At 40.7% G+C, this 14936-nt stretch overlaps 1 protein-coding gene across 1 annotated transcript in view; it reads left to right on the plus strand.

Annotated features, from left to right (window-relative positions):
- LOC140200842 (uncharacterized) overlaps positions 1–14936 on the plus strand; it is a 173829-nt gene that overhangs the window by 106038 nt on the left and 52855 nt on the right. The window contains exons 7-8 of the mRNA XM_072264474.1: positions 779–805; positions 2871–2969. Of these exons, the coding sequence (XP_072120575.1) occupies positions 779–805; positions 2871–2969 (126 nt within the window). The remainder of the gene's footprint in view (positions 1–778; positions 806–2870; positions 2970–14936) is intronic.

A 14936-nucleotide genomic window follows, 5' to 3' on the forward strand; every position in this document is an offset into this window, starting at 1 on the left:
ACATTCCAAGATAGATGTCGTTGTTCAACACTTTCCCACCAGGTCCAAGCCCCTTGTTTGGCCAGGCCAGCTGTTTCAGCTAACCTCTTCACCTCTTCTCGTATTTCTTGTGTTACAGACTAATGTACTGATTGTCTGAGGAAGGCTACGTACAACACACCTGATAGAATAAAAAAAACGGCGGTATTCCATGAACTTTTGACAACACATTTTGCATCATTGCTTTAATGTTTGCCGTGTGAAGATATAAATTTTCCCATCCCTTAACAGCTACTGAGCTCACACTGTCTCGGATTCAAAACCACTATAGCGAACTCAAATTCTAAAAGGAAGGGTCCTCACTTTTCCAGATTAAGTTCTACCTGGATTAGTTTTGCCTGGTCCTTTAGTTTGCCCTTGTCATTTTGTGGTCCCATCTACATAACTTACTAGAACTCTTCTTAACTTCTCGTATTCCTCCTTCTTATAACAAATACATATATATGCTTGAAAGCAGATGAGGCAATCCAGATCCCTCAGCAACATTCATAATTGTCCTTAAATCTGCTATTTGTTTCCTAGTCAAATGAAGGAAACATTACTCTGCATATAATGTAACATTGTGTCTGTGGGCATGAGATTGTCACTGGGCAGCAAGATTGAAAACTTGTTTTATTTCCAAGTCCTACCAGCCTCATCTTGTTGATGACAAATAATTAGCATAGAGTGTTCAGAAAGGATGGTTGAATGAGGAATTGAGTAAAATACGCATTAATCCACTCAAATTATTTTATTTTAGGGCCTTCCTGGATCAAAAGGAGAAAAGGTAGAATAATGTTTAATTTTTAAAAACCTCTGGATTTATTCAATGCTTTAAAATCTTGATGTTTTGTTATCTAATAAAGCTATTTTTAAATATTCATCATTGAAATGCTTTTAGTATGATTATTCATTTTTGCTTATAGTTTTGGGATAAAATGTGCTACCAGTAGAGAAAAGATATATAGCTGCTTATCTGTTAGTATGCCAAAACTAGATGATTTTTCAGAGAATGTCAGAATTGAACAGAAAATATAACTTCACATTCCTGGACAAAGCTGAGAGAATTCTGCAATGTTGGACTGAACGTCAGACCTAACCTTTGTTCCCATTCTGCCATACCATTGTTATGAAGAAAGCCTGTGGGATTCTCCATGTAGTCCAGCCAAGGTTATTTATTCATCCTCACTCACATATTATCTGCTGATTACAATATTGCAACTTCAGTGAACTTGCTGGGTATAAATCGGCTGCTCTATTTCCTGCATTGCAATGAAGCCTACACTTCATTGGGCTCTGAAGAACTTCAGGTCATCTGGAAAGGAAAATCAAAACTTCTACTTAAATTCTATTTTCCCCTTTCCCTTTTTTTTTGCTATTATCATTAAATGAAGTTTCAATTATTTAGAAAAATAAGATTAATCTTGATAAATAAATTCTTCTCAGGCTTCCAGCCGGGTACAATAATCGATTTTAGCTGATGTTTTGATCCTTTTTCAAGATTCATCTTGTTTAATTTTTTAATGTTTTCAATAGATTAAATATTCTTTAAGTAACATTTGTCTCACCCAAGAATCAGGCACCACCATCTGCAGCAAGACAGGATATAACTGCCTAACCTTCACATTCATTGGCATTACCATCAGCAAATTCCATCAACATCTAAGTGTGACTGTTGACAACTAGCCACTTGAGTACTGTAGCTCCAAGAGCAGGTTAAGTACTGATTTTGTAGTAAGTACTTCATCTGACTCCTGTAATTCTTTCTTCCGTTTAAAAGATGGTAATCATAGTGAGATGATATTATCTTTACTGGTCTGGATAAGTACTTTCCAAAACACTCAAGAAACTCAAAAGCACCTAGGCTGCAGTAGCCTGCTTGATCACTACTCCATCCATCATCCTGAACATTCAGTCTCACTAACCCTGGGGTTTTGTTCTACAGTGTGGACTGTCACCAAAACACATTGCACCAATGTACCTGTGTATCTTCAACAGGATTCCCCAGATATGCTACTTCTGCCAAGTGAGTGGACAAGGCCAGCAGGTGCAAGAGATGCTGCCACCTGGAAGTTTTCATTCAAGTCACACTATCTCCACTTGGAAATATATTTCCGGTTTTCTGGGTCAAATGCTAAAACACCCTACCCTTGTGTATTGTGGGAGTCGGCTTCATTTTAGAGACTTCAGTAGTTCACCACCACCTTTTAAAGGACAATTGGAAAATACTAGATGTTAATGCCATCAAAATCACAGGTGAATAACCACAAGTAGCCATTCATCCCACCACTAATTGAACTGTTCTTTCTCTTTCCCTGCTCTTTCCCCAGGGCTCATTTCTTTCTCCTTTGGCCATTCAGTCCTATGCTTTTTACTATTACATCTGGTTGTACTACCTTTCCCAACCACAAAATGCTGTGGAACAAAAAGAATTGTGCCATAGTGCCAGCACTGGTTGGCTACGAACATTTTCACCACTTGTCCTGTCTCTCTATATGATTGACATCCATCATTACTGATTACATTCCAGCAAACCTCATCTTCGCTTAAGTGTAAAGGCCAGAATTAAATGTCACACTCCAGATGAACTCTAACTGATGTTTAAAAAGTCTTTGCTTAATTTCCTTGCATTTGTACTTTAATCTTCAAACAATAAATCAAAGAGCCTCATTTCCTCTTTTAACAGCACTTCCATCTTGTCCTGCAAGATTGAAAGATTTGTGTGCATTATACCCTTAGGGTTCTCTTTTAAAATATTATCATTCAGCTCACGTTGCCTCTCCTTATTCTATTGCCCAGAACGTAATACTTGTTTACTGCTAACTCTTTACTGATTTTGTTTTGTTGTGTAGGGTGATAAAGGTTACGCTGGACCTGCTGGTCCTCCAGGCCCAACAGGTTCTTCAGGAGTCTCAGGAAAAGATGGCCCACGTGGATTTCCAGGAGCTCCCGTAAGGAAGTTTATTACCTGTCATATAACACTGCAGATATAGACTATGAAGCACATTTTATGTAATTAATTTTCTTACTTGTCAGATTTCACTTTGAATGCTTAACAAGTAATAACAATTTTGGGTATTAACATTTTCCTGACAGATGGTGACAAAAACGACTGATAATTAACTAGTTACTACTTGAAACTTTTCCAATTTTATAGTTCTGTGCAGTAAGTAGCCTATTTCGTGCCATTTCTGTAGATCTTTCTTTTTCACATTTATCCATAGTCATTAAATAATGATTTTGACCAGTTTTGATAGGTGATGCATAGAATTCAGGTTATATAAGACATGAGTCCCAGGCCTGTAACTAACTGAAAAGATTTTGCAACAGTTTTGTCTAACAAACCTAAGGAAAGTGGTTGGGGATTGGAGAGAGTGGTGCAGTGGTAGAAAGGTGAAGGATAAGTGCATTATGACAGCAAGGTATTATGCAGAAATTTGCATGATTTTGAAAAAAGATCTAGTGCTTTCCTGGCATATATGACGAATAAACTCTTCTCTGGCTGGTAGCCCGAGAAGTGTTTATTCGGGCATGATGTTCTTTCTCTCACCCTTCACTATCTGCTCATTAATAAAAAGGTATTTGTCTCTGTTAATGCATGCTGTAGCTGGTTTTTCAGCACCTGAAACCAAAACGTATGAGTCAATTTTGCTCTGGATGTGAGGCAGGCCTGCTATTGATACAATGGCTAAAGTTCTCTTGCATTAGTAGAGAAGGTGAACATTTAAGAACAGGTATTTTGGCAGTGATTTGAGGACTAGGGAGATGTGACTGTAACCCCCAAAATTATTTTGGGAAGATCCAGTGGAGAAGATCTGCAATGACTTAGGCTGTCACATATGGATCGCCCTGAGCTCTGTGGATAGATTGTTCCGAAAAGTTGCTGCAGGGACTGAAACAGTTTCCTTTGGCCCAACAGACCAATAGCTCTGCAATGATGGGCCGAGTGCACCTCATCTGTCTTCCAACAGGGCTGGTGACTGCTCTACACTGAGTCTTATCCTGGAAATCTTCCTTCATTCAAATTAACCCAGCAACAATGGAAGCAAACTGATGGTGAAAAGGCTAGAAATTTAGAAATATGTGATATTGAGACAGCAAAGTCTCCTGGATAATCAGAACTACAAATAAATGTTGGTGATCCACTTGCCTGCAGCTGGATATCCATTATTTAGAGCCCAATGTCTTAGTGCTCAACTGCCCCTTCAGACTGTTCTTAGGTTTTTCTTTTGGCCTATGACTGACACTTCTAAATCACAGAGCAGTGTGTTTGGGATGTCAGTATGCAGGAGTGTGCATCCCACATCCACTTCAGTTCAGATGCATGGGCAGGGTTAAAACCTGGTCTGCTCTAAATAGCATAATTTTAGACCATAAGACAGAGGAGCAGAATTAGGCCATTCAGCCCATTGATTCTATTCCACCATTTCATCATGGCTGATCCATTTCCCTCTTAACCCCATTCTCATGCTTTCTCACCGTAACCTTTCAGGCACTAACTAATTAAGAACCTAACAATCTGCACCTTAAATACACCCAATGACCTGGCCTCCACTGCTGCCTGTGATAACAAATTCCACAGATTCACCACCATCTAGGATCCTCTTCATATCCTTTCTAAATGAACATCCCTCTATTTTGAGACTGTGTCCCCTGGTCCTAGACTTACCCCACCATAGGAAACATTCTCTCCAGATCCACTCTCTCTAGGCCTTTCAACATTCAATAGGTTTCAATGAGATCCTCCTCATTCTTTTAAAATTACAGTGAGTAAAGTCCCAAAGCCATCAATCGCTCCTCATATGATAAGCTTTTCATTCCCACAATCATTCTCTGAACCCTCTCCAATGTCAGCACATCCTTTCCAAATAAGGGGCCCAAAACTGCTCACAGTACTGCAAGTGAGGCCTCGCCGGTGCCTTATAATGCCTCAGCATTACGTCCTTGTGTTTATATTCTAGTCCTCCATTATGAGTGTTAACATTGCACTTGTCTTCCTCTCCTCCAGCTCCACCTGCAGTTTAACTTTTAGAGAACCCTGCATGAGGACTCCTAAGTCCCCTTGCACCTTGGATTTTTGAGTTTTCTCCTCACTTAGAAAATAGTTTGTTTTTATTCCTTCTACCAAAGTGCATGACCATACACTTCCTGACACTATATTCCATCTGCTACATCTTTGCCTTTGGCAGGCTCCCTGCTTCCTCAACACTATCTACCTCTCCACCTATCTTCGTATCATCCACAAACTTGGCCACAAAACCATCAATTCTGTGATCCAAATATTGACGTACAATATAAAAAGAATCGGTCCCAACACCGGCCAATGCAGAACACCACTAGTCACCAGCAGCCAATCAGAAAAGGCTCCCTTTATTCCCACACTTTGCCTCCTGCCAATCAGCCAATGCTTTATCCCAGCGGTCCCCAACCACCGGGCCGTGGACCGGTACCGGGCTGCAAAACATGTGCTACCAGGCCGTGAGGAAACGATATGAATCAGCTGCACCTTTCCTCATTCCCTGTCACGCACTGTTGAACTTGAACACAGGGTTGCCAACTGTCCCGTATTTGCCGGGACATCCCGTATATTGGGCTAAATTGGTTTGTCCCATATGGGACCGCCCTTGTCCCGTATTTCCCCTGCTAATGTAGAGCATTCCTATGAAACCTTTCATGCCAAAGTGGCATAAAGCACAGAAGCAATCACCATTAATTTATATGGGAAAAATTTTTGAGCATTCCCAGACCCAAAAAATAACCTACCAAATCATACCAAATAACACATAAAACCTAAAATAACACTAACATATAGTAAAAGCAGGAATGATATGATAAATACACAGCCTATATAAAGTAGAAATAATGTATTACAGTGTAGTCGGGAAGATTAAGCCAATACCGACTTGTGGAGAAAAAATCGGCACATACACGTATGCTCACACAGGTGACCGCGCAAGGCTTCATGGTCATGGTAGTCTTTCTCGGGGTAAACACAAGTGTCCCGTCAACACACACAAAATGCTGATGGAACACAGCAGGCCAGGCAGCATCTATAGGAAGAGGTACAGTCAACGTTTCAGGCCGGGACCCTTCGTCAGGATTTGACTGCTACTTTTGTCCCTTATTTGGGAGTGAGAAAGTTGGCAACCCTAACTGTAAAAGACATGTTGAGGTGAGTTTAACCTTACTTGAACACATACCCCAACCCCCCCCCACCCTCCCAGTCAGCCGGTCCGCAAGAATATTGTCAATATTAAACCGGTCCACAGTGCAAAAAAAGTTGGGGACCCCTGCTTTATCCATGCCAGTATCTTTCCTGTAATACATGGGCTCCTATCTTGTTAAGCAAACATGTGTTGCACCTTGTCAAACATCTTCTGAAAATCTAAATACACAACATTCATCGATTTTCCTTTGTCTATCCTGCTTGTTACTTCCTCAAAGAATTAGCAAGATTTTCCCTTAAGGAAACTATGCTGACTTTGGCTTATTTTATCAAGTGCTTCTACATACCCCGAAAGCACATCCCTAACAATCAACTCCAATATCTTCTCAACCAATGAGGTCAGGCTAACTGGCCTACAACTTCCTTTCTTCTGCCTCCCTCCCTTCTTGAAAAGTGGAGTGACATTTGCAATTTTATTTCTTGCATGCCATACTGTATTTGTTTTCATGAACTTTCATTTCAGTAAGTCCACACATCTGAATCATATTTTACAGAGGCATCCTGCAGAAATGATATAATATAATTATCATCATGATCCTTTGGAAGTTTGTTAACTGAATGAAACAATCTGTTCTTGAAGGACTTGTTAATGGGTCACAGCGAAGCCTAAATTAAAAACAGACTTGTTTGTTTTGTGGCTCATTCCATTTCCCTTCCAGCTTTCAAGACTATTTTGAAAGTTCTTGCAGAGGTATTGTAATTTTATTCAAAGCTGAATTGTAAAAGCAGTTGAATCAAACCAAACACATACAATCTTTCAAGTTTATGCTTTGCAATGTAAGCACATTAAAACTTTATTTATAAGATTTTTTTTCAAGTGTTGCAAATATTTAGCCTCCATTACAACTTTGTACTGTTTGCCTATGTTTGACCTAAATCTCGCTAAACCTTTCCTACCCATGTACCTGTCCAAAAGCCTATTAAATGTTGCTATTGTACCTGCCTCAACCACGCCCTCTGACAGCTTGTTCCATATACACCGACCCTCTGTATAACAAAATTTCCCTTCAGGTCCATTTTAAATCTTCCCCTTCTTACGTTAAAACTATGCCATCTAGTTTTTTTTATTCCACAATCCTTTGGAAAGGACTATGTCCCTCATAATTTTATACACCTCTAGAAAGCCACCCATCAGTCTCATATGCTCCAAATAAAGTCCTAGCCTTCCCTATAGCTCAGGCCATTGAGTCCTGGCTTCATTCTCATAAATCTTCCTTGCACCCTTTTCAGCTCTGTGATGGTCATCAAAACTGTACACAATGTTCCAGTGCAGCCTGACCAACATCTTTTACAACAGCAACATAATATCCCAACTCCAATACTCAATGTCCTGACTGATGAAAGCCAGCATGCCACCTTCTTTCTTCAACACTCTGTGATGGCACTTTCAACAAGCGAAGCACTTGTACTCCTAGATTCCTCTTCTATAATGTTCCCCACATCCCTACCATTCACTGTGAAAGTCCCATCCTGGTTTGACTTACAAAAATACAACACCTTGCACTTATCTGAATTGAACTCCACGTGCCATTCCATGGCTCACTTAAATAGCTACCAAGATCAATTTTTGGTATCCTTCTTCACTGTCTATGCCATAATCTATTTTAATGTTATCTGCAAACCTGCAAGCATGACTTGTTAATTCTCATCCAAATCATCTATATTAATAAAAAAAGAAACAATGAGCATAGCACTGATCCTCATGGCACATCACTAGTCACAGGCCTCCAGACCTTCCGCCATCACCCTTGGCTTACTACCATAAAGTCAATTATGTATCCACTTAGCCAGCTCCCCCTGGATCCCCTGTGATCTAACATTCTAGTCTAGCTTCCAAAGGGAACCTTGTTAAGGTTCTTGCTGAAGTCCATATAGATAATATCCACTGCCCCAATGCCCTGTCCTCACTAATCTGCTTAGTTGCCTCTTTCAAGAAATGCTTAACAGATTTGTGAGACACAATTTCCTCAATCTGGAGAGCATGCCTTATGGAAATAGGTTGAGTAAACTTGGCCTTTTCTCCTTGCAGCAATGGAGAATGAGAGGTGACCTGATAGAGATGTTTAAGATGTTGAGAGACATTGATCATGTGGATAGCCAGAGGCTTTTTTCCCAGGGCTGAAATGGCCAACATGAGACGGCATAGTTTTAAGGGGCTTGGAAGTAGGCACAGAGGGGAATGTCAGGGGTACATTTTTCACACAGAGAGTGGTAGGTGCGTGGAATGGACTGCCAGTGATGGTGGTGGGGGCAGATACAACACGGTCTTTTAAGAAACTCTTGGATAGGTACATGGAGCTTAGAAAACTAGAGGGCTATACAGTAGGGAGTTTCTAGGCAGTTTCTAGAGTAGGTTACATGGTCGGCACAATATTGCGGGCCGAAGAGCCTGTAATGTGCTGTAGATATCTACGTTCTGTGTTTTGCGTAGACACAATGCCATGCTGAATATCTATAAATAGTCCTTGTTCTATCCAAATGCAAGTAGATCCTGTCCCTCAGAATCGCTGCCAGTAACTTAGCCACCACTGATGTCAGGTTCATCGGTCTGTAGTTCTCTAATTTGACTTGGCTGCTCTTCTTAAATAATGGTGCCTTATCACCCACCCTCCTGTCATCCAGGAGGTCATCTGTGGTTAAAGTTGATGCAAATATCTCTGATATTTCTTCCCCAATTTCTTCCTTAGCTTCTCACCAGGTCTGAGGATGGTCTTGGTCAGGCCCTGGGGATATATACACTTTATCATGCCTTAAGACTGCCAATATTTCGTCTTTGGTCATTCGTATTGGCGCAAGACAACATGGCTTGTTTGCCTCAATTCCATAACTTCCATGGTCTTCTCCACAGTAAAAACTGATGGAAATTTTCATTAATCTGATCCTTCTTCTGCATCTGCACATCCAGATGGAAATGCTGGTCCTTAGGGGCACCTACTCTCTCCCCAGCCACCCTCCTACACTTAATGTACCTGTGGAATCTCATGGGATTTTCCTTGACCTTGTCTTTGTCTGCCAAGTGTCCTCTTTGCGCCCTGATGATTTCCCCCTTGGGTGTACATTTTCCTCCTAACTGTGTGGATGAAGCTTTCAACAAGTTGGCTGGAGTCTGAGTTGGAGGCAGGGAGTGGAAATAGAGACCCTTTGTAATGTGGGATGGAAGTTTAGCTTGGAACAAGGTGGAATGCCAGAGAACTTTAAACAGTGACCAAAGAGAGAATTTGTGCCAGAGACCAGATTATATCATCAACCTGTGGATATTTACCCAGGTGGCAATACAGCCCGTTGACAAATAATTCTGGGTGAAGTAGTCCAAATGCACTGTATTAAGAAGTGTAAGAAATATAGAGCTGAGTTGCAGTTAACATGCATTTGGAAGCTACCAACATCAATGAATCGTTGTTGAAACTGTGGTGTGCCAGTTACAACAGCACTTGGGGTGAGTGTCATTGTCAGGTATTGAGATATTGGGGCAGAAAAATCAAAAGACTGGTCAAGGAGCATCAAGGACTGGTCAAAGAGGGAAAATGAGCTTTAAAAAAAGCCAGTTAGGTTCAGGCACAGAATTCCAGAGATCTGCATCAAAGCATGAGCACCTACAGAGGAGTAGCTTGAAGCTTATCCAAAAGGACAGTTCATCATGATGTGCCATGTGGATGGCGAGTGAGATAGGGAATAATTTCCCACATGCTGTTGTAGTGGCAGTACCTACAGTACGTGGTTGGTCTGTAACTTTTGTGGTTAATGATATGCCCAATCCTTCCTCCAGAGGATTGTTGGTGTGGGGTGCAGAGATGTCAATATCAGAGGCTAATCATAAAGGTCTGATTAAAATTAAGATAAAGCTTAGTTATGTTAATTCTCCAGGTTTTAAAATATTCATTCCTCCTTCCAAATCAGCACACTTGTCTCAAAGTTAAACAACTACATTTTAGATTAGGGAATCAGCAAATGAAAATCAGGAAAAATGTACTGAATTCCAATCCTGAATGAACATTCAAGGGAACTTGCATGGAATGTTAACTAATAGAATCACCAAATATGCATTTTATTAAAAATGTAGTAACCATAATTCTCCACATTGACTTTTGATCTCTCAATCTGTCTAATCAATGACCTTTCACTTCATTTGCAATTTCTCTGCAAATGCACTGCAGTCTCTCTGTAACTGTGACACTACCTTCTGCATTCTGTTTGTTTTCTTTTGTGCTAACTCAATGCCGTTTTGCCTGAATGATCTGTCTAGATGGCATGTAACAAAATCTTTTCACTGTATCTCAGTACATGTAACAATAATAAACATCACCGATCACAAACATCAAGATAAGCATTAGAATAAAACAAAACATCAAAAGAATTACATACTTCAAAACATAACTTGCTCTTTTGCCTATCATGTCTGACAACCCAGTTAACTCCAATGCTGTTGAAGGGCATCAGCCTGAAATGTCAACTCTATTTCTCTCCACAGGTGCTGCATGACTTGCTAAGTTCCTGTAGCATTTTGCTCTAGATTTCCAGCATCTGCAGAATCTCTTGTGTTTATGGACACACAGTTAAATGGGTTTTTTTTGATTTTTTTTAATACGTTGTTAGATTTTATTTCAATTTCACATGTCACTTCTGCCTTGGTGTCTCAAAAGCCTCGGCTTTCACTTCATGGTTTTGCCCAGCAGAGCCAAATGCAGTTACTGATTGTGCATGGGTCTTAACTTTGTGTAATGAGCACCATTTGTCATTAGCCTTATGAGTGTAAAATGGAGAATGTCTTGTGTATTCTGGAGAGAGTTATGTCATCAACTATTCTAAAGATACTGTATCTGCGAGTTTTAATTATCCTCCAAAATTTCATACTTAAGTCTAAAAACGTGCTTCAAGTATAAGATATAAAACTCTAGAGGGAGGTAACAGAAGTTCACCAGATCAATACTTGAGTTGGAGATATTGCCTAATGAATATAGATTAGATTTACTGGTTAGAATTCAAAAGTATGAAAGAGGAACCAAATGAAAATTACAAAACTCTAAAAGAGCTAGACATATCAGGATAAAACTAAAGGGCAATATTTGGGGTATAATATATTATCTTGGATTGAAAATGACCTGAAAACCTTCTGAGAATTCGGCAATCCATATCCACTGGTTTTCCTTCATGTATTCAATCAGCTATAACCTCAAACAAAAACTCCAAAAAGATGTCGATGGTGATTGCCTTCCAGAAATCAATGTCTTACTTACTGAGAGAGCCAGCACAGTAACAGGACCTTTTGGCCCAACGAGCCCTCGCCACCCAAACCACATCCATGCGACTAATTAACCTGCTATCCTTATGCCTTTGGAATTTGGGAGGAAATCAGAGCACCCAGAGGAAACCTATGCGGTCACGGGAACGATGTACAGACAGCAGTGGAGTTGAACCCCGATCACTGGTGCTGTAACAGCATCGTAATAACTGCTACACTACCTTGCTGCCAAGTTGATTTGTCTAATCTTGTTGCTATTTTCCAAGTGTTCTGTATACTTTTGCTTGCCAATTTCCCACCAATGATGAATACTGATGAGTGCTCACCAATATAGCACTATGTACCGAGAGAGATGCATCGTGACACCACTGTTTAACCAAGAGCCTGATGTGAACTGTGCTCTCCCCGCTGTTCCACTGGGAGCCTGGTTGAGGTCTCGGCCGTTTCCTGGTACTCCAGCTGCAATAGGAAGGTTAAGTGCTCTGATTACTGCAAGGCTCAGTCGAAGTGAGGCACTGAGGGAACATCCAAAGGCTGCCTGTGATCTGATCGAAAGTCGCGACCCCTCAGGGTTGAGATGTGGGCTCCACGCTGCACCCTGGCCAGCATGTGAGCGTGCGCGCCACGTGTCGACAGATCACCCTGATCCTGCAGTCTGCCTTCTAATCAGAATCAGGCTTATTATCACTGATGTATGTCATGAAATTTGTTATTCTGCAGCAGTTGTACAGAGCAAGGCATAAAAAATTATTATAAGTTATAATAAGAAATGAAATAAACAAATAGTGCGAAAGAGGAAGAGCGAGGTAGTGTTCATGGACCATTCAGAAATCTGATGGCGGAGGGGAAGAAGCTGTTGAGCGTGCATCTTCAGGCTCCTGTACCTCTCCCTAATATTAGCAATGAGAAGTGGACGTGCCCTGGATGGTGATGATCCTTAATAATGGATGCTGCCTTTTGAAGATTCCTTGATGTTGGGAAGTTTGTACCCGTGATGGAGATGGTTTGAGTCTACAACCTCTGGCTGGATAAGATAGAAGCTGTTGCCTTCTCCTCCCTTTGTGCAGTTACACAGCTCACCCCAGTGACCACTGGTGAGCATGTGACCAAAGTTTCCGGGCTCTGACTGCTTGCCTGACACTGGCAGTCTCTGTGCAGTGATCCAGTGGCTCACTCCATTCCATGCCCTGAGAGGATGAGCTCACTGTTTCACTGTGGCGGGAGCACTGGCAGAGGATTCATGCCAGGTTTTAGGCACTGGAACACCCAGCCAGTAAACATTTTCTGAAAGTATGAGTGAGGTGAGTATGTACCGATGGGTGCCTGTACTCTGTCAGATTGTTCTTTAACTACAGCAGCCTGTATCTTAGGAAGGAGTCTTTCACTGTCAAAGCTTAGACTGATGCCAATGTTTTCTTTCTGTTTCATTCCCTGTTTTATTAGCTACGTATTTACTATCTCATGCGGACAAGAGTAGGTAGATATGATGCTCCTGTCCTAGAAGGACATACGTTGCATTTTAAGACAAGCCAGCAGCCTCCATTGCAAACTTACACAGAAGTGTAAGTTACCAGGCCTATTCACGGTTTGCCATGGTGTAACATGCACCAGCAGTGGTATATAAACCACTACATTCCTGTTATAAAATGCCATTAATAGTGAATAGAAGATTGAACTGCCTTGTATTTCCTTGTGCCGAATTATTAAAAATCTGCAGTTGTCTCACTTTACTGGCTCTCTATTTCTGAGCAAGTCTGCCTAAGATTCCATTTCATGCTTCCTTACTCACTCAGATATTTTAGTGTAGTTCGCGTGCTGCAGCAATATTTGAAAAGCAATAGCAAGCTTTAATGTAGTTAATTTACTGTTCAATTTAATTTGCCCACTTATCCCTGAGTGACTGGTTCCTTCAAGAATGCTGGGACAGTGAGCAAATCATTCCATAGCTTAGGCAGAGAGCTTATGTTGAAAATTACAAATAAGTAGAATCACAAGATTGGTCTTGACCAAGGAAGATGTTAAATTCACTTTTTATTGCCTCTTTAAATACTGTAAAAATTTTGCAATTCTGTCTTGTATGTATGCTGAATATTATTTTGCAGTCATTTTTCTTATCTTCTCACTACTTTATTCTGATGAAAGATAAGTTCTGGAATCCCCTTGCTTGCTAGTCTTTCTTCTATCCAACAGTACTTATCAGAATGTTTTTGATTTAATGAGTATTTTAAAAGTTCAGCTGCCTGCAGTTAGCCCTTGTCATAATGAAATGTTTGTGCTTTTGGATCCAATGCAGCAATTTTCAGGTAAATAAAATGCAGCTGTGTAGAGTTAGTCTGTATCTCTGAAATGTTTACTTGAGGAGTTCTCGGAATGAACTTACAGTAGTTTAGGGAGAATATGTTCAGAAATCAATTTAAAACGGAAGTGAAGCATAAAAGTATATTCTATATTGTACTATAGGATGGGCATTGCAATAAATTTTCCAAACATTTTTCTACCGTCTCAGGATTGACACCTTATAAATTTTGTTAGTATGTTTGACTACGTAAGTCCAGCCTACAGCATTAGGGTTGGCAAACAGTGTGAGACCAAAATTAAAATTTGTATTCCGAACTAGAGGAACTGAAGAACAGAAGATGGTAGCATTAGTCCTTTTGTGAAAGGCAAAACCTGCTGCTTCATATTGTCATGGAAGCAGTGGATGTCTTTGGTGGTGGGGGGAGTGTGGTTTACAAAGATTATGGGACTGACTCAGATGTGCTTCTAATTCAAAGCAAAAGGGTCAGGAAATTTGGGATAATCACCATCCAGGCTATCATGAAATATTGGTACCTGCCATTCAGTCTACATTCCATGCATGCATTAAGGAGGCTGAGATTTGTTGTAGCAAACATACTCATAGCGTTTTCATGAGAAATTTTGAACAAAGGGATACATCACCTGGGTTTACAGTAGAAAGGATCAAGGCAAAGGGCACAAGTGAACTATCCTACCAGGGGCACTAACGTGCATCTAGTGTCAGTGCATTATGTAGGTCTGTTCCTCCCACCTCACCACCTGCTATTGCACCGGTCCTGTATTCACTCACTTCACAGAAAGTGGCTCTTTTTGAAGTCAATAAAAAAACCCCAACATTTCTGATTCATGAGTATTCTTAACTCACTTCACTGCAGATATAAGAACCATAAAATATAGAAGCAGAATTAGGTCATTTGGCCCATTGAGTCTGCTCCACCATTTCATCATGGCTGATCCAATTTTCCTCTCAGCCCCAATCTCCTGTCTTCTCCCTGTATCCCTTCATGCCCTGACCAATCAAGAATCTGTCAATCTCTGCCTTAAATAAACATGAAGATTTAGCCTCCACAGCTGCATGTGGCAAAGGATTCCACAGATTCACCACCCTCTGGCTAAAGAAATTCCTCCATATCTCTGTTCAAAAAGGATGCTCCT

The sequence above is a fragment of the Mobula birostris genome, chromosome 7 (genome assembly GCF_030028105.1).
Source record: "Mobula birostris isolate sMobBir1 chromosome 7, sMobBir1.hap1, whole genome shotgun sequence".
Taxonomy (NCBI): Eukaryota; Metazoa; Chordata; class Chondrichthyes; order Myliobatiformes; family Myliobatidae; genus Mobula; species Mobula birostris.